General features: G+C 32.7%; 6 protein-coding genes across 14 annotated transcripts; 3 read left to right on the plus strand and 3 right to left on the minus strand.

Annotated features, from left to right (window-relative positions):
- Window positions 1–18: 18 nt before the first annotated feature.
- On the plus strand, window positions 19–2,118 carry Pex16 (peroxisomal biogenesis factor 16). 2 transcript variants are annotated; one of them, XM_033481559.2, is made up of 5 exons: window positions 19–304; window positions 383–629; window positions 717–984; window positions 1,066–1,169; window positions 1,251–2,118. In XM_033481559.2, exons 1-5 carry the CDS (start codon window positions 19–21, stop codon window positions 1,504–1,506), a joined length of 1,161 nt encoding a protein of 386 aa, XP_033337450.2. In that variant the 3' UTR covers window positions 1,507–2,118. The 2 variants fall into 2 exon arrangements, with proteins under 2 accessions (XP_033337450.2, XP_033337449.2); XM_033481558.2 differs by having other exon boundaries at window positions 19–629.
- On the minus strand, window positions 2,117–4,185 carry LOC117226829 (toll-interacting protein). 2 transcript variants are annotated; one of them, XM_033481569.2, is made up of 7 exons: window positions 4,168–4,185; window positions 3,715–3,865; window positions 3,309–3,482; window positions 3,057–3,190; window positions 2,772–2,976; window positions 2,531–2,701; window positions 2,117–2,424 (listed from the first exon to the last, which is right to left on the minus strand). In XM_033481569.2, the coding sequence occupies exons 2-7, from the start codon at window positions 3,760–3,762 to the stop codon at window positions 2,314–2,316; spliced, it is 843 nt and encodes a 280-aa protein (XP_033337460.1). In that variant the 5' UTR covers window positions 3,763–3,865; window positions 4,168–4,185; the 3' UTR covers window positions 2,117–2,313. The 2 variants fall into 2 exon arrangements, with proteins under 2 accessions (XP_033337460.1, XP_033337459.1); XM_033481568.2 differs by lacking the exon at window positions 4,168–4,185 and having other exon boundaries at window positions 3,715–3,941.
- A 687-nt stretch (window positions 4,186–4,872) lies between these two features.
- twf (twinfilin actin binding protein) lies at window positions 4,873–11,285 on the plus strand. 6 transcript variants are annotated; one of them, XM_033481980.2, is made up of 6 exons: window positions 4,873–5,017; window positions 5,285–5,344; window positions 5,546–5,623; window positions 5,699–6,358; window positions 6,430–6,548; window positions 10,275–11,285. In XM_033481980.2, the coding sequence occupies exons 2-6, from the start codon at window positions 5,320–5,322 to the stop codon at window positions 10,443–10,445; spliced, it is 1,053 nt and encodes a 350-aa protein (XP_033337871.1). In that variant the 5' UTR covers window positions 4,873–5,017; window positions 5,285–5,319; the 3' UTR covers window positions 10,446–11,285. The 6 variants fall into 6 exon arrangements, with proteins under 6 accessions (XP_033337871.1, XP_033337873.1, XP_033337875.1 ...); XM_033481982.2 differs by having other exon boundaries at window positions 4,879–5,119; XM_033481981.2 differs by lacking the exon at window positions 4,873–5,017 and adding an exon at window positions 5,181–5,199.
- A 412-nt stretch (window positions 11,286–11,697) lies between these two features.
- On the minus strand, window positions 11,698–13,197 carry 140up (RPII140-upstream gene protein). Of its 2 annotated transcripts, none has more exons than XM_033481990.2 (5): window positions 13,020–13,197; window positions 12,665–12,905; window positions 12,336–12,587; window positions 12,011–12,259; window positions 11,698–11,938 (listed from the first exon to the last, which is right to left on the minus strand). In XM_033481990.2, the coding sequence occupies exons 2-5, from the start codon at window positions 12,847–12,849 to the stop codon at window positions 11,821–11,823; spliced, it is 804 nt and encodes a 267-aa protein (XP_033337881.2). In that variant the 5' UTR covers window positions 12,850–12,905; window positions 13,020–13,197; the 3' UTR covers window positions 11,698–11,820. The 2 variants fall into 2 exon arrangements, with proteins under 2 accessions (XP_033337881.2, XP_033337884.2); XM_033481993.2 differs by having other exon boundaries at window positions 12,665–12,707; window positions 13,020–13,195.
- Window positions 13,198–13,351: 154 nt separating this feature from the next.
- Window positions 13,352–14,788, plus strand: LOC117226888 (sperm-associated antigen 7 homolog). Its single transcript, XM_033481657.2, has 5 exons — window positions 13,352–13,584; window positions 13,673–13,740; window positions 13,873–13,961; window positions 14,028–14,365; window positions 14,434–14,788. Exons 1-5 carry the CDS (start codon window positions 13,506–13,508, stop codon window positions 14,550–14,552), a joined length of 693 nt encoding a protein of 230 aa, XP_033337548.2. The 5' UTR covers window positions 13,352–13,505; the 3' UTR covers window positions 14,553–14,788.
- Window positions 14,789–14,793: 5 nt separating this feature from the next.
- Window positions 14,794–18,001, minus strand: Exo84 (exocyst complex component Exo84). Its single transcript, XM_033481972.2, has 9 exons — window positions 17,862–18,001; window positions 17,512–17,573; window positions 17,088–17,449; window positions 16,712–17,014; window positions 16,476–16,623; window positions 15,877–16,386; window positions 15,638–15,768; window positions 15,162–15,578; window positions 14,794–15,075 (listed from the first exon to the last, which is right to left on the minus strand). Exons 2-9 carry the CDS (start codon window positions 17,567–17,569, stop codon window positions 14,869–14,871), a joined length of 2,136 nt encoding a protein of 711 aa, XP_033337863.1. The 5' UTR covers window positions 17,570–17,573; window positions 17,862–18,001; the 3' UTR covers window positions 14,794–14,868.
- Window positions 18,002–18,023: the final 22 nt, after the last annotated feature.

Consider the following 18,023-nt stretch of genomic DNA (forward strand, 5'->3'; position numbering starts at 1 on the left):
GTGCAATTTCATGTTGTGATGTTCTATCGGAATGAGCCAATGATGTCTCTTACATTTTACACGTCGATGTTGGGTGGGTGTCACGAGAGCACGGGGACAGTTGGAGACAGTCGATGGTCGAAGTCGAAATTCAATATTGATGAGGGTTCCATTAAATTTTTTAGAAGAATGACAATGGTGTTTGATAAAATAAATTCTTCCATATTAAAAGTCATCGAACCTTACAGAAAATGGGTAATAGAAAATCCAAAGTTGCTGGCAGATTTGGAAGAAACAATACAATGTTTATCTTACTTCACAGCTGGTTCGCTAAAGAATGTTTCTTCCTTAACAAAATATAATGTTTACGTTTCGATATATTCTACAAATTCGTCTTTTCCAGGCCGTTTCAATAATTCTACATTAATGTCGGAGCTTATTTACTCTCTGTCGAATCTGATAGTACTTTTTAATGATTTATTAATGTGCAGCGGTAGGCATTTACATTTAAAATTTCCCCAATTTAGGTCAAAAATCAAAATCTGGTTAACCATTGTTGAATACACAGAAACTTTGTTTGAGATCTCTGTTAAGAAACAATGGGGACATACTGGTAAATGGTTTATAATTATTGTGATACAAATATTCAAGTAAGTCATTTATATTTTCAAGCTTTTGTACTATTAATGGTAGAAGAAAAGGATGGTGAAACCATGGTATATATAAATCTATTTTAGGGCTGTGCTACGACTTCTGTTAGTACATGTGTATAAAGAACGAGTAGTAAAAAGTCCTCCTCTGAAGCCACTTAATAGAAATCAATTGGACGATTCTGAAGTGGAGAAGATAAAAGAAGGATTCACATTAAAACGATCTGGTACTTTTGTTAGGAGTATAAGGGGCACAAATTCAATGCATACACGCACATGGGAACCTCTATCTCCTAGTATTTATGACAACTTAAACTCCTCCCCTAAATTAGAAAGAAATATAGCTTTTGCAGAGGTGAGAATGGGTTATGCACTATTTTATTGATTATCACAAACTCTTATTAATTATGTCTAATATAGTTTCTTTTGTTTTTAGAGTTTGTATATTATGAAACCACTGCTCCATTTAGGTTGTATATCTATAACTGGTGAGAAACAATGGCCACCATGGTTATTATCATTAGCCATTGATTTACTTAGGTAAATAATTTGCTATTAACAATCTAAAAAAAAAGTTAAATCGATGAACAGTATATAGAAACGATTCATTGTTTCTTCTAGTTTACAAATATTTAATAAGGCAATAAAGGCAGCTATATTTAATAAAGAGGACGAACGGGAATTACATAGAAGAATATTAGCTGTATTGCTTTACATTCTAAGATCTCCGTTTTACGATAAATGTAGTAAACTTAGGATATATGCTTTCCTTACTGCATTATCCAAGAATGTGCCTTTTGCTAGGTTCATTGCAGAACCGATAAAAAGATATCTTCCGCACTGGCAGAGTACATACTTTTACGTATGGTCCAGTTAGTCTGTAAATCATTGCATATCTTAAAAATTCGGGAACGGTGGCATACGAAATATTAAAAGGTAATAGTAAATATTCACAGGAATGTAATGATTTGTATTCAAAGAACTGATTAATTCTGATGGTAATGTAAATAGAAGCATTAAGAAGTTCGTATTTGTGAAAATGGAGGTACAAATGCAGTAAAGGGGATCCTATATAATTTAATATAGTACTGTTTATGAATTTATAAATTTTTATATATTTTCGTCATTGGAAAAGTTACAAATGTTACCTTAACTTGGTAACAGAAACGATGGAGATAAGCATGTAGGATATTTTCTTAGCACATTTTATATTTACCACTTACTTCTACTACTCTAGGTTCGAACATTCATTTATATTTCTCAACATAAAATATTAGGAATGTACGCCGCGTTTAATTTTTATACTGTTATACTTTCATAAAGTGTAAAATTCTTTATCGAGACCAGAGCAACTTCCATCGATTTCTTTCCTTGAAATAAAAAGCTGTTCAAACAACATTTTTATTCACAACACACACACACACACACACACACAAAGAGAAAGAGAGAATTAAAGGATCAATAAATATGGGAAACATTAAGAAAGATACTTTCATAGAAAATATATTTCCCTGCCCAATAAAGTCTTATGAATCTCCTTACGAAACTTCCTAGACGTTAAAAACCATAAAATGCATGGCAATAGGTCGCACATATATTACATTCTGAAAGGAATACAGCATAGCAGAAAATACAAATATGGCCTTTGGAATTAAATAAAATAATTTACATAAAAAGAAACTTCTTATTCACACATCTGGAGCAATGAATTTATAGTTACATCCTTTTTCCCCTGATTCACATCGTAAACAGATTTAATTACTTCTTTATCCACATTCGGGAACATTTCCATGATCTGCAATCGATATACTCTTGTATTGATTCAAATAGAAATGAAAATTATGTATATTGGATCTTTAACAATTAAAATGAAGAAGTAATTATATACTCCACATATTTACCTGTTTTAACTCAACCTCAGCATTTGGCATAGAACTGGGTGCATCAGGTAATACAGCGGTTACAGGTGGTGTTGTATAAACATGTACTGGTGTATACTGTCTCATATCGAACATTGTTGAAGAAGGAGCCTTTATATTTGCTGGTACGTTCATATATGGATGACCTTTGGTCTATTGAAATTCAATAAAATCATTAAATGGTCGATACAGATGTTTTCACCATATTATTAGCAATCTTTACCATATAACTAAAAACTAGATTTATCATTCCTTCCTGATTGTCTCCCTGCTTTCCACTAAGCCTGTACCAACTCTCGTAAGTCTCACCCTTTTGGAGGACTTGCGGTGGAATATCTATGTGACCCCATGCTATTAACTCGTCCATTACAAAAGAACATTCGTCATATATTTCTACATATATTTGTGTAACTCCAGGTGGCAGATAGCTACAATAATAAGACAAGAATATGTATATGATAATTAAATATACTTGAAATTATATTTGTATTCTTTGAAATGCATATACCATCGAATAACTTTGTTCCAATGTGGATTCTTTGCTCCATTGGAACACGTGTGTGTCTCGTAAACTGCATGACCTACTCTCAATCTCACATAAGGATCCATCCTGATCATTCCATAGTTTTTTACTAGTCTAGCCTATAGGAAGTATCTTTTTGAAATTATGAATAAAATGTTATTACACAATATATGTGTTTTAATTCTAAAGAATATATTGTAATTTCTATGATATCGAAACCACCGGCTATCAGATTACCTGAACGATTGTTATGCTAAGTCTACCAACATGGGGTTCATGCATCACAGGCATATTTTGCAGTTGCAACTGATGAAGTGCAAGCGCAGCTTGTTCATCAGCAGCTTCTTGTTGTTCTTGTATACTATGTTCCTCTACTCTGAGAAATCCCTGAGGAAGTGGGCCCAGAAAAGCCTAGGAAAAATTCCAATACCTCTTATACATTTATATATTAGATTCTAAATATTTCTGGACATTTGGCAATTATGGAACATTGTAAAGCATTAATTTGTTAAACATATTACATTTGTTGAATTCGTTTCTAATTCTTTAGTTATCATTATCGCTCGATCGTAAAAGAATTGCACCATATTCCAGGAAATTTTATCATTGCTATACTGACTACGTATAAATTCACACAATTTACCCGTTTTTTCCATTCTTCATATAAATCTGATCGCCTCTCGGTTTCCATTATAAAATAATATTAAGTTGTATCCTTAACAAAATCCAAAATATCTTTGCCGTTTAATATAGAAGAACTACTGTCACTCACAAGGCAAATGAAACCTGTCAAACTAACAAGTGAGAACGTTTTGAAGCATCGAAATGTAATCATATCATAAAACATATATGTTATGATGACAGCACGCCATCTTAGAGAAATCTTAGAAAAAGAGGTCGCGCAGATAGTATATAAAACCAGGGCTTTTCGAATATAATTCTCTAAATTAAGCTTTAATCGTTTTGCATTAGATACTCGCACAAATGTATCACAAAGCATGAAAGTAGTATTTTATTCAGTATTTTTCTAACAGTTCTCATTATAATAATATGTACGTGCATAATAGTTTCATTAAACATTGGAAAGATTTCTTACTATGTAACACAATTTAAATTACGTGTAGAGCATTGATGTCCACGTCGTTCTACCTATGAGTGGGATCTTGTCGCACCCCATTGTCGAAATCTGGGCCATCTTCTGTTCTCATGAATCACGATGTACAATTCTTACTGATTCTTACTTATAACCGTGTCGTAGACGCTCTGTATTCAACCGATTCACCTTATAATAATGGAACTATGTACAGTTTAATTTAACATATCATAAAGATAATAAAAAGACAATGTATATACATATATGTAATTTAAGGAAACTCATATTGAAAAAAGGCGTGTTGGAGTAAAAAAGTTGCGTTCTACATTCGTGATAAATTATACAATAATGGGACCTACTCCTGCACACCTCCAGGCCGCAACTTGATCTGTTAGCGAGGATCAGTATAGAAAGTTTCTTTGCTTTGATTGGCTGACGATTCACTGCTGAGACAGGATCCACTGCGGATTGGATGCGCAGTAAAATGATGGGGATGTGAGTCCCAGCTTAGAGAATAAGAAAAACGTGCAGGAATAGAGCCCATTATTGTACTTTTGCTGGAAAATGGCACGAAAGCCATTTTGAAATTGACATGTATAGTATGTTTATATTTATGTACAAAGTACGTATGTACATACGTATATATTTTTTCCTCTCTCTCTCTCTCTCTCTCTCTCTCTCTCTCTCTCTCTCTCTCTCTCTCTCTCTCTCTCTCTCTCTCTTCCCTCTCCATCTCTTTCTGTTTCTTGATCTGCATACTTACCACTTTTTCTTTCTGTTTTACTGAAAAAAATCGTGAAATGTGAAGTGCATTCGGATTAGGAGCAATTTAATAAGTAATTTATGATACATGGTTAGTCCGCATTCACTAACGTGACATTCGGATTCATTAGAATCAGGAAAATAAAGATTGATAAGAACCCTCAAGAATATTTGCTGAAAAAACCGCGAACCGGTAGTTTCTCTTGATTTCAAATTCATGTAATTTTTTTTCTCGCATTCGAATCATTTACATAGCTGCTTGTGTTAGTGGTGGTACATATACATATTAGTATGTAATTCTCCTTCCGCAATAAGTTCCAAGAACGACTACGTATTGTACGTTGTACCATATTTTCAGCAAAAGAAGATATTTGACAAATCGTCATTGAAATCATGTCGCATCAGACAGGGATCAAAGGTAAACATTTACCATCGTTTCCTGAAATTCGAATCGAAACTTTTTAAAATTTCATAAGAACTAAGTTAACCTCAATTCGATAACAATCCTTACACAGCGATACGGATTTGCAAAAGAACGAGTTAAATTTGTGCCTACATTATTTATATTTTCCTGGAATGCACCATTGTTTGCCAGTTGACAATGTTTTATTAATTACAGCGAACGACGCTCTTAAGAGATTATTTGCCAAGTGCCGTGATGGCAAAATACGGGTTTTAAAAGTTTCCATAGAAAACGGTAAGTTTAGAGAGTACCTATATAAATAAGATCTCTATGTATACATATATATGTATATATGTCCTTGTCTTGCAGAGGAATTAACAGCTGCTGCTTCCTCAAAGCCTACAAACAAGTGGCAAGATGATTACGATAAACTGATCAAGCCCCTGATTGTTGAAAATCAACCTGCATATATTCTTTATCGACTTGATACTAAGTCTCCTGATTCTGGCTACGATTGGTTGTTCATATCCTGGTCACCTGATACTGCACCAGTTAGACAAAAAATGCTTTATGCATCAACTAAAGCTACATTAAAACAAGAGTTTGGTACAGCTTCGATAAAAGAGGAATTGCATAGTACTGTACCAGAGGATGTAACCCTGGAAGGTTACTATAAATACAAGAGAAATGATGCAGCTCCAGCACCGTTAACCACTGCTGAAGAAGAATTAGCAGAGCTTAAAAAGAGTACAGTTAGCACAGATTATAGCGTAGAAACAAGACACCAAACATTAAGTGGAGTAGCTTTTCCTGTAACGGATGAAGCAAAACAAGCGATTACAGAGCTAGGTAGAGGAGTTCATGAGTATGTTCAGTTGAAGATCGATTTGGAGGAAGAAAAAATACACCTGGTCACAGCCTGTGACATTTCATTGGATAAACTGCCAACAAAAGTTCCATCGGATTCTGCTAGATACCATCTTTATAATTTTAAACACACCCACGAAGGAGATTACATGGAATGTATTGGTATGTGAGTGAAATAGGTAGAAATACTATAATGATTTTATTAAGTAATATTTTGTGTGTGTATGTTGCAGTTTTTATATATAGCATGCCTGGATACAGCTGTAGCATCAAAGAAAGAATGTTGTACTCGTCGTGTAAAGCACCTCTTCTAGAACTTATTCAATCACTCGGAGTAATTATAATGAAAAAAGTGAGTATAAAGAGCTACTTTACAGTTCAATTATATATTTTCCAGCTTACTTTATTTTCATTGTTTTTGCTTGTCTATTAACAGGAATTATTTAATGCATTCAATTCTACATGTATAGGTATCCATACATTTCTTTAATTCTTTGTATTCCAAAAAACTAGAAAAACCAAACTCGCATTTTTCACTTTCTTTTACTATACTATATGATATCTCTTTCTTTTCTAGCTTCTACTCTTTTTAATATTGGAAAGTAAAGTATTATTTTTTTTGTAAAATTTTGACAAATCCTAGTTGGAAGTAAATAGTGGCGAAGAGTTGGCAGACATGTTGGAAGCTCCTGCAACCATAAAAGAAACAGCTGCTATAACTCCTGCAACTCCGTCAACGCCCTATGCCCCTACTCAATCTATACCAGAGAAAAAATCAAAGCAGAAGCGATCTTGTGTCTTGAGTTAACCGATTCTATGTACTTTGATTGCCATTATTTTTTATTACTCTTCAATGTTAAAGTATTTGTGATGTCTTACAACACATTCGATATAGCTTCCTCCATAAATTCGAAATTTGTGATAGTATGTTACAAATATGTAGTTTTAAAATGATATGATGAGTTTCAGATACAATCCTCGTTGGCGTAAATATAGATACGCTTGTCGTGAAACAATTTGAATGAAAAATATGCTACGTTTTATAGAGATATGAAAACTTCTTAATTAGCAGTGTTTATTAATATTTAATGTTAATTGGCTGAAGTGATACATATACATACATATATCTATGTAGCGAGTCGAAGTAGACCGAGCAATGTATTTTTCTAAATTTTAGAAACAAAATTCTCGCGATAAGGTCTTCTTGAAGCGCTTATTGATAATTACAGACACATATTCTGGGTAAAAACGATTGTCATAGAATGCAGGTTTCTGCTGATTCATGAGAATACAGTAATAAATAATCCTTCGTTTGTGCTGGATGCAGTACTCTAAAAATGCGATGAGACTCATTGTCAGTTGAAAGTGAAGCCTTCCACTGGATTTTACACTTTTAATTCCACATATTACAATGATCAATTATTAGAATCTATTAGAATATAATTTTATGAAAGATCTTGTAGGGATATTATCTTTGTAATTACAGTTCCTTTATTTTATTTTATTCTATACATTTAGAGTTTGTCACTCGAATATACGAAAAAAAAATCCAGTGAGTCAACTGTGAGAATTAGTTCCTAGTCCAATGGAAAGTGATATGTATCATAAGTCTCGTTTTGTATTAGTGATTTTGTTAGGTGATACTTGAAGGCTTGATTTTCAAATTCATGCAAACACTTCTATAGGAATTAGCAATATAGATTAGAGCGTTTCATAAATACCTATGGTAACTTGCATACCTTACGTGATTTTTAAAGAGTTAGGGAAAATTCCATGTGCCCTAGCTAACTGACGCCACTCACCTAACTACTCTGCGTAATTTAAATAGAGAATAATAAGCAGACAAGTGATAAATGTGCAAACATCATACTGACGTATGGATATATTTTTTTGCACACGATTATCGTTCTCGAACACGAGCTAGTGGTAATACTAGCATATATAGTATATATCTATATATACATTCATCATGTTCTATATTATTGTAAATGATACAGAATACTAGACTCCACAAATATGTGTACTAAGACTGATCTTGGTATGTCCCATTGGCTGTATAGTCAAGAAATAGCACAAAGTGTTCAGATTTGTGTAGATAAAAACAAACACACTCCGTATAGTACTCATACATCTTTCAATTATTTATTTCTTATTTATTATTTTAATTTACAAACAATACATATGCGAGAGATAAGATGTAGAAGTATATAATTGACTTGTGTTCTTAATGAATTGAAAAAGTGGGAAAATGTTTTATACAACGAAGTTGGAAATCAGATTGTGATATGTTATCAGTATTTTTTTTCAAATTAATCTGTATTTTTTTAAAATTCGTTTAACCGACATTCCTTCTATGAAATGTATAGCAAATGGGACTATATAATCTAATTGCCAGCAACAAATTATTCGAGAAACATTCTATTTTTTCTGATCTGTATTTTTTTAACTCTCGTAGCTTTTTATAAACTTTTGAAAAATTGTTGTCAAATACACACACAGAAAAAAAACAAATTACTAGCATGAGAGTTTGGCCTAATTTGAATTAGTGTAATGATAGCGAGGTGCGCCAAATGTATAGCATTTATTTCATTAAAAAATATTTGAAAGAGATGAATAGAAAAGAAAATACACCTCGTTTTTTACAATTATATATTTAAAAAAAAAAAGTTAAGTTATGCTTATTCTCTTCAAGACATGTATATGCTGACATGAAAGTCGAGCTTGACATATGAGATTTTCCAAGATATAGAGAATTCATTTATAATTGGAATCATAACGTACATACTCATCGTTTGTTAGTTTAGCTTTATGTGTCTCATCTAGAACAAGTTATTCTACTTTATGTTCCTCTGCACTGCTCTATTATACATGCATTTATGTATATAGAAAACATGTAGAATTTGGCAAACATTTTTATGTAGTAGTTCCAGAAGAAAGAGTATACAAAAGAAAGAATCTTTTCAAAATGCTCAATAACCGTTAATGAATACAGTAACGAGCAAAATTTTATACACACATTGCACGTCTCATAAAAATCTTGATTGTGCTACCAATTTCTTAACTCAGTTAAATGTGAATGATTGTAATTACAAGGTGAATGTAATTAGCAATATGTAGTAATATATTTTTATTTATGATTATAATATACAGAATATGTTGCAAAAGTAGGACTGTAACACAATGTTTACAGTTTTGCACATTTCATTAGACACAGATTAAAAATGAGGTAGGTGGTAGGGGAATGAAACTATTAACAAGTACCAATTGTTACCCCATAGGCAAAATGTTAATTTAAGACTATAATTCTATAAGAATGTTAAAGTGCAAAATTGTAAATGTTGCATCAAGTTCTTATCTTTGTAAAATATTTCGTGTATCGTAAACATATGTGAAAATAGTGTTACTTAGATTTCCCTTGTAGTTACGATCACACAAAGTAAGTAAGTTATAAAGAATTGGTAGCACGATCATCACATCCAAGAGATATGCTGTGCGTACATACACTTTTGCTTGTATTGTATGTGGTCCACGTTACATAATAACGCACATTACAGCCTGGACATGCTTTATAATCTTGTACCAGGCCTATTCTGTAAGTTTCTAGTATAATTTTATTTTCATTCTGTTAATACGTAATTATAGGTTTATTATGATTAAAAAAATTGTATATCTTGCCAATACTAAAATCGCTACAAACAATAAAGCATTATGTAATTTAATCTAACAGGTTGTTGTTGTTTTAATTTTCAACAAGTTGATATTGAACGATATCTATTCAAATTTCTACTTTTCTCTTTCTTGTATTATCATCGATCATGGTTTATCCAAATAGAATAGGCCTGTAAGGAGTACACGGTGAGTCAATCCTTGGATGGGTATGTAATTACAATTAAGATTTACAAATACATTTCAGTTATCTTACAGAATAGGCCTGTGCATTTACAAAATTTGTTTTGCAATATTTTTTTCTTTTTTCAAGCTGCTCAATTTGTTTCCTTGTGTTTACAAATTCAGCAATACATTTCTGCTTTTGTCTGTATTATAATAATTATTCTTTTAAAATGTGTTGATTGCATAGCTTGAAATAGATGATGGAAGTGAACTAACCGAGGGATTTTTACAAGAGGAGTTACATCCAAAAATCAGTTTGCATCAGCCAAAATTTGCGAAGCCTAAGGGTCCACCAGGCAGAGGTGCAAAACGTTTAACCAAGATTCAAGATTTAGGAACTTCAGATCAAGATAGTTAAATAGATATGTATACACACGCGCGCGCGCGCGTGCTCACACATACATGCATACATACGTACATACAAATATATATAGGGTTTACAAAAAAAACATTCAATATTTGTATGATATATAGGACATACTGTACTGAGTGTGAAAAAGCCTTTGTAAACATAGGTCGAAAGATCAACCGTTCCTGAGATATAAATATTTTTATTTACTAGCATCATAATTGTCTTAACTTCGATATTAATATTAACTAACTTCGATATTTATACATTTTACACGGATACTCCTTTCATTTCTATACACGCTTAGCATCTACTTCTCACAGAATTGCGAACTCCTTCGAAAATTGCATATCTCTGACAAATTATTTGACAAACATGTTGGATTCAGTTACGAAAAACCAATAGTAAGTCAATCCTGATGGTAGTAAATACAAATATTTTTATCTCAGAAACGGTTCTCCTTTTGACCTATGCTTATTATGGATTTTCACTCACTTTAATGTGTCCTATATAATATACAAATATAGAATGCTTCTTTTGAATACCTTGCAGATGTATACATATATATATATATATGATTGTATGTGTGCGTGCGTGTGTGTGTGTACGTACACTAATTCATTTATATACACGTGCGCATGTATACTATACATGCATTGTTCTTTCGTTGAGAGCAATATAAATGTGTCATCTTTTATTTCTTATATTTGTCAATCAAAAAGTATTATCTTTTCAATACAAAAATGATTTCTTTTGTATGATTTTGAATTAGAATTTATTGATTTTACTTAAGCATCAGGCCTATTTTGTAAACGTGATTGTAAACTACATTAAATATTATTTATATTATATTTGTCCATTTTAATGCATAAAGATGTAAATAAGGATAGTTTGTAATAATGATGAGATATATGTATATATGTATGTGTGTACAGGATAGAATGCAATGGGATTATTTTTTATACATGAATGGGAACAACTATTCAAAATTTCTCTTGTTTATAGATATATGGAAAAATAATTTAAATAAAAATTCAATTATTGATAAACTTACGAAAATTTTGTTTTAATCACTGGTTCGTTAGTTAAAATATTAGGAAATCTTAGCTTCTTCATATATCTATAGAAAAACCCATTTAGGTGTTCCCATTTGCACGTTCACCAGCCTGTACATTCAAATCATACTTAATTAGTGAATTTTTTTTTTTTATGAAATTAGATAATTTTAAATATCCAAAATATTCAGTGATATAAGTAAAAATTGCAGTATTTTTTTGTTGTATTCGATATATTATATAATCTATGTTGTTTGAGAATTATTAAATAAATAAAACAATGATACATATCTATTCACATTCTAAGTACAGTTCTTTTTAGTAATATGTTACTCTAATTTTTCTTGAGATTTGGCTGCTTCTTGCAGTAGCTTATTTTCTACATACTTCTCTCTAAGCTCTATTATTTCATTGTTCATGTAAGTTGTAGACGCATATTTTAAATTACTGTAAAATAAGTATTAGTTTAAAGTAAATTAAAGTTATTAGTTTGAAAATTATGAGACTGCAAATACTTACTCTCGTCTCTTTTGCATGAGTTGGAAATGTATTTCATACAAGTCACTTAGCTCCGCTCCAGTAATGTACAATAGTAGCTTTGCCACTGCACCATACATACTGCCCAATAGACTACCAATAATTGTACCTGCCATTGTTCCTTTAAGTCCCATATCGATTTTAAACAGACCTCCTGTCAAAGCCCCAGCAGCTGTACAATTGATTATCTCAAATTTGCCTCTATATACATACATCATAACTGATGTGCTCCTAGTAAAAAACTTTAAATGCAGTTATATTTATACAAGTGTTTTATTATAGATATTACTTACAAAAATCATCTTACTGAAATAAGAAGCAAAAGATTCCTGCTGATAAGCCAATACGTGTACCCTTTTTGAAAAATTCCAAAGCAAATTTATTGTGTAATTGTCTCTTTGCATAGAAAGTGCTCTCCCACTTTGTAGCTTGATTCTCCCTTATAAAATTTGTTGGTATATCTTTTGTTTTTGCTACCCCACCATAAATAAATCCTCCTATTACACCTGTAACTGTGGCACTCACAATAGATTGAACTTCATTGGATATATTACCGTTCCTGCGTTAATAATCAAAAACTGAAATTAATACTATTAAAAATAATAGTTGATTTTGTATATCAGAAAACGTACTTACCTATCATGAAACATATGTTTTAATCTATCTATACCAATTTCACCTGGAGATAAAGATTCTATTTCAATTATTTCAGGTTGTTTCAATTCGTTGTTAATACGGTCTTCATCTCCAATTTTTTGAAATGGAAAGAAAAATGCATATAACGATCTGTTTGTTGTTAAACGTAACATCGTGCTTGACATAATCCAATAGTACTATATTTTTCTGTTCCTGAACTTATATTTTATAATTTAGCTTTCTAACATATAAAGAAAAATACAATGGAAATTGTGATATAATATGATAAATATTTTGATGAAGAGAGACTCGGTGACCTAAAGCCCTCAGTCAACCACAGTTGTCTGTCTTATACCTCGTCTGTAGTAGGAGTCCGTTGTACAGTATGAATCTGCTGCTAGATGGCTTTGAACATCATTTCTGTATAGGGTGCTGTGCTATAGATGCAAAGATGAAGGTGGAATATGCTCGGAATAAACATGGAATATTGAGGAAAAGAAAGGAAAGTATATTATCCTGGTCCCGTTAGAAGACTCGTCAGTAAGGCTTTTCTAGCAAGCCCTGCGTTAAGAGAATTCATCTGCCAGCGAACGCCGGAGATAGCTCTCACAGTTGGCATCTCTTACCGGAAGGTATCCATCTGGTGGTGAGCGCAGGAGGCGGCACCCCACATCTGTCACCTTTTTTCAGGAGAGCAAAATTTTATTATAGATGAGACGTTCGTTTGGTTTGTCGAAAGAAAGTGTTTTGAAGGTCTCCTTTAGTTTCCTTTCATAAAATACTTTTCGAAAAGTAACAAATTTCAACGATACGTAATCATCGACGTAACATTAACACAATTATGGATTTGTTGGGATCTATTATGAATTCTATGGATAAACCTCCTACAGTCAGTGATAAACAAAAAGCATTGATGAGAAGTCAGTTGCCAGTTAATCTATATCATCGGTCTTCCTTCTTTTTCGTAATAATTATTTTTATTGACACGATAACTTCTATTGTGTACAGAACAGAAAGAAGAATATCAGAAGCAGCAAAAAGCAGAAGCTGAAAGATTAAAAATATTTCGTGAAAAGGTTCAAACATTTTCTTTCTTTATTTATTTATTTATTTATTCTTTATTCCTTATTTATTTTTTTTTATATTTCTGCTTTCGCGAAAAGAAATTGTTAATATATACATTACTGTTTTCATCTCTATTATACTAGGTAGAAACAAAAATTAATAAGTTTCTTCAAGATGACAGTATTAAGGAATACAAGTTCCCACCGATGGATCAGATTCATAGAAGTATAATGTACATAGAAAAAGCTACATTTCAAATTATATACAGTGCTAGTAATATTATATTTTCTTATTATAGACACGACGTTGCCGAAGTCGCAAATGTGTGGGCATATTCCTTTGGAGAAGATGGTATGGATCGGCACATAATGATCTTTAAAAGGGAACATGCACCATCAGAAGATCAGCTGAACGCATTACGCAGAGGTGAAGAATGGAATGACAAAATAGCTAAGCGGGTTGCCGAAGAGAAAGAAAGACGAGCCAAAGAAGAAATAGAAAATGCAAAAGCCAAGAAACGAAAAGACAACTTTGTACCTAATAGTTATTATAAGGATAAGTATCAACACTTAATAGGGAAGGAAGCAGCTCTAGAGGCAGCCAAGAAAACAGAAGCTAACAGCAGTTATGGTTGTGGTAGGTTCACGTTTTGGCTCTTTAGTTTCTGCTGAAATGCTTACTTCTAATGAAAAAATTGGTTTCAGTTCCCAGTGAAAACAAGAAAGATCAAAGAAGTATAGAACAAACATTGGCAGACATTCGTGCAAAGAAAAGAAAATTAGAAGAAAATGGAAACACTGAGAAAACAAAAACAAAAATATAAAATAGTTCAATAATGTATCAGTTGTTTAAATCAAAATACTGTATATTAAGCGTAATTTTCATTTGTTCTATATTAGCATTAATCATGCACCTGTGATAGGTTTCAGAAACAAGTTATTCTTTTTCGATTTAGTAGATGTATTTATTGAAAGATAAAACAAATTAACTTGTATGGGTTATTTACTCGCAGGAATCACTTGGCTTGTAATAGCCCATATATAAAGTATAATACACACATCCAATGTGTTTCGTTTTCTTTTACTTCCAGTTATGTACAATAACGCAATATTTCTATACAATCATACATTTCGGTACAATCAAATATATTCTGTGGTCGAATACTTTGCTACAGATGTCCTAGGTGCAGGTTTTGGTTTAGTTAAGGATAATGAATCAAATACAATTTGCTCTTTCAAAGCCAACAATTTCTTGAACACTTGATTAGTTGTCGATTTATACAGCTCCAGCCCTCGCACAATTATAATATCACGAATGTAGGCTGCATTATCATGAACCAACTGTTTCTAAATTTATAGGAAATAATTAAAATGGTTACAAATCTCGACAACAAGGAAATTAGACACGATGCCGATCAGCAAAAGTAAATTACCTCCTGTTTTAATTTCGGATTCGTAAGGGATAAAATAACATGTTGCACTTGAACTCGCATGACAGATACTAGTACTCCGTCTATCGTAGCCATGAGTTCCGGTGTAGCAACATTTAAACAATCCTCTAACAGGGTGATGTAAATTTTTGAAAATGTCAATGTATTGTTGGTCAATGTGATCCTATGTTCGTCCATTAGATAAGATGATGGTACAGTTATCCCAAGGTCGTCCATTTCAGACAATAATTTTTGAACACTTTTGCTTGTTTCTAAATTAGTCGGTCGCCAAGTGTCCTCAGCAATATGCACCTTTACAATTTCAGTATATTTATCACCGGAATCTTGTATAGCTTTTGTTAACGGGGATCTCAGTTGACCATCTAGTTGATAACGAAAATCCATTCCAAGATGTGTCAACTAAGAAGAAAAATACTTTAGCAAATGTTCAGAAATTCTGTTGTTACCTAGGATTTTACCTGATCACAGTGACATCGAATAGAAACTATACACTCCACTAAAGTGCTTAGAGACACTTGAGGTATAAAAAGTTGTTTGATTAAATGTGTCGTTAGATGTTTAATTTCTTGACTGCACCATACAACCAAACCTGAAATTAAGGCAAAATCTATGAATGGAAAGAAAATTCATTGAATGTGAACAACTTCGGCAGAAACACCCTGACGATTATATCATTTATATTAGATTATATAGTTACCAGATGTACAATTTGTAGATTGTAGAAAAAGTCTTCGAAATTCTTTGGAGATTTCTACGATATTGCTAAATGCGATTGCGCTAAGTTGTTTTACGTAAGGCGCGATAGCACCTTCTCTTTTCACTCTTTTTAAACGTGCCCTCAACACAGCGGTACACAGTCGTAAATACAACTGACAAGCTTGAGCACTTCTATTAAGTTGTATCAATAATCTCACTACACGTCGTGCACTTCTTAAACCACCTCCTTGAAGTGATTTTGCTTCGGCACTTACTTCAAGTTCTTTTGTTATAACGTCAACCAAAGATCGGCCTCTATCATTTACTTTTGAATGTATATCGACTAAAACTGGCGATATTTGGCAATCTTTTAAGTAAGTTTTCGCTTTCTCTAAAAGGCCGTAAGCTTCTTCAAAATGACGTTGAGCTATACAAGAATCTAAATCTTCTGCAACTTCCAGCATCCATTCTGGTGGTGGTTCGAACAATTCTGAATCTACGTCGTCTGTACCTGGGAAACCAAAATGGACCATTGTGAGAGATGAAACAGAATATATGCATAACTTATAATAATAATTTCATTCGGCATCTTGATTGAACCTAGGGTATTAGAATCGAGAGACATTGATCGGGAAGGTGGCATTTTTTCTTCTTTGGACTGTGTATCTATGTTCTGTACATGGCCACTTGGATTATCTTCAGATAATTTCATTTTCTTTGCTTGTTCACATTTGTCCAACCACTCTTTCTGAAACGAAAATTCTAATGTTATAATTTCTATTGTAGTTTTCTCCATAGAGTCTGACAATACTCTATATATTTCTTGGTACACTAACTTTACTCGTTGCAGTCGCGCATTGGAATACTCTTGTATCAGAAAATGCTAACAGTTTGAATGCCAATTTTACTGTTCCTAAATCTCTTACATTAACGACTGCTAAACTTTCAAGATTATACACAGCTTGCATTTTATATCTAGGTGGCCCTCGTCTGTTTCCATTCGCTAACCAAGAGGAGATCATCAATATGTCGTTGAATAGATACGCATGAACTCTTTTCAGTGGAGTTCCTTCTAACGGATCTAGCTCAAGTAATGAACCTTCATGTAAACATATACGTCCAGGTGTTTCTGCTAAACTCTGTGAACCAAATCTGAAGCTAATGATTCTTTCTTGTTTTTAAAAAAAAGCTGTCCAAGTGCTCCAGGCTTACCATCGCGCCTTCTACATTTTCAAGTAGTAGCATTAATTTCAGCTTTTGCTCCTCTTCCTTGGAAATGAATTCATTAGTACCTTCTTCTCTAGATTCAGATAAATCTTCAAAGATAACACCTGCAGTTCTGGTGGATCCTAATGTACTTAACAAGGAACGTTGTTCACTTAATAGTTGCGACAATTGATACATTTCACTTTCCAGGTGTGAAATTTCTTTGGCTGTTTCTATAAACTGCATATAGTTTTGATAAACGTTACGTTTTAATTGGGCGGATGTATTGTTTGCAAGTTCTTGAATCTTTGCTCGTTGCTGCCTTAACTCGTCCGCACCAACGCATTGTGCGCTTAATTCTTTAACGACTGAAAAGAAACAAAATTGTTAACATATTTAGTACTTGATTTAGTCGCCACATAGTACTCACATTTTTCTGCACTAAAATCTTCGGTTGCGAACACCTTTGACAAACTATCGGCCATCATATAACTATTAAAAATACGTATTCACTATTTAGTATATCACTTAAATTTCATTTTAAGGATTAAGAACCATTAAGAACTGTCATTGTCGACTACGAATTGAGAGGCACAAATTACAACATGTAATTAAAGCGTGTACACATAACGCACACACACATAACCATAGACGAAGTACAGATCAGAATAGAATGGTACAGAATAGACAAATTATTCTATATGATATGTATGGACTTTCGTAGTCCAATGTAACTGTCATACCGACACAGAAATTTAATAAATATTTGTTGGTGGCTACCTAAAATATTTCCTTCAAGAGTAATGTAAAAACACTATATGTGTATGGAATTTGACTAGTGTCAACAGACGAATACGATGCAGAAAGTAATTTTTTTCCGGTGTTTTTTTCCATCACTACTTGTCATGCCCTGTTACCACTTTTGTGGCGCGATCTAGGTAC

This window comes from Megalopta genalis, chromosome 5 (assembly GCF_051020955.1).
Source record: "Megalopta genalis isolate 19385.01 chromosome 5, iyMegGena1_principal, whole genome shotgun sequence".
NCBI classification, from domain to species: domain Eukaryota; kingdom Metazoa; phylum Arthropoda; class Insecta; order Hymenoptera; family Halictidae; genus Megalopta; species Megalopta genalis.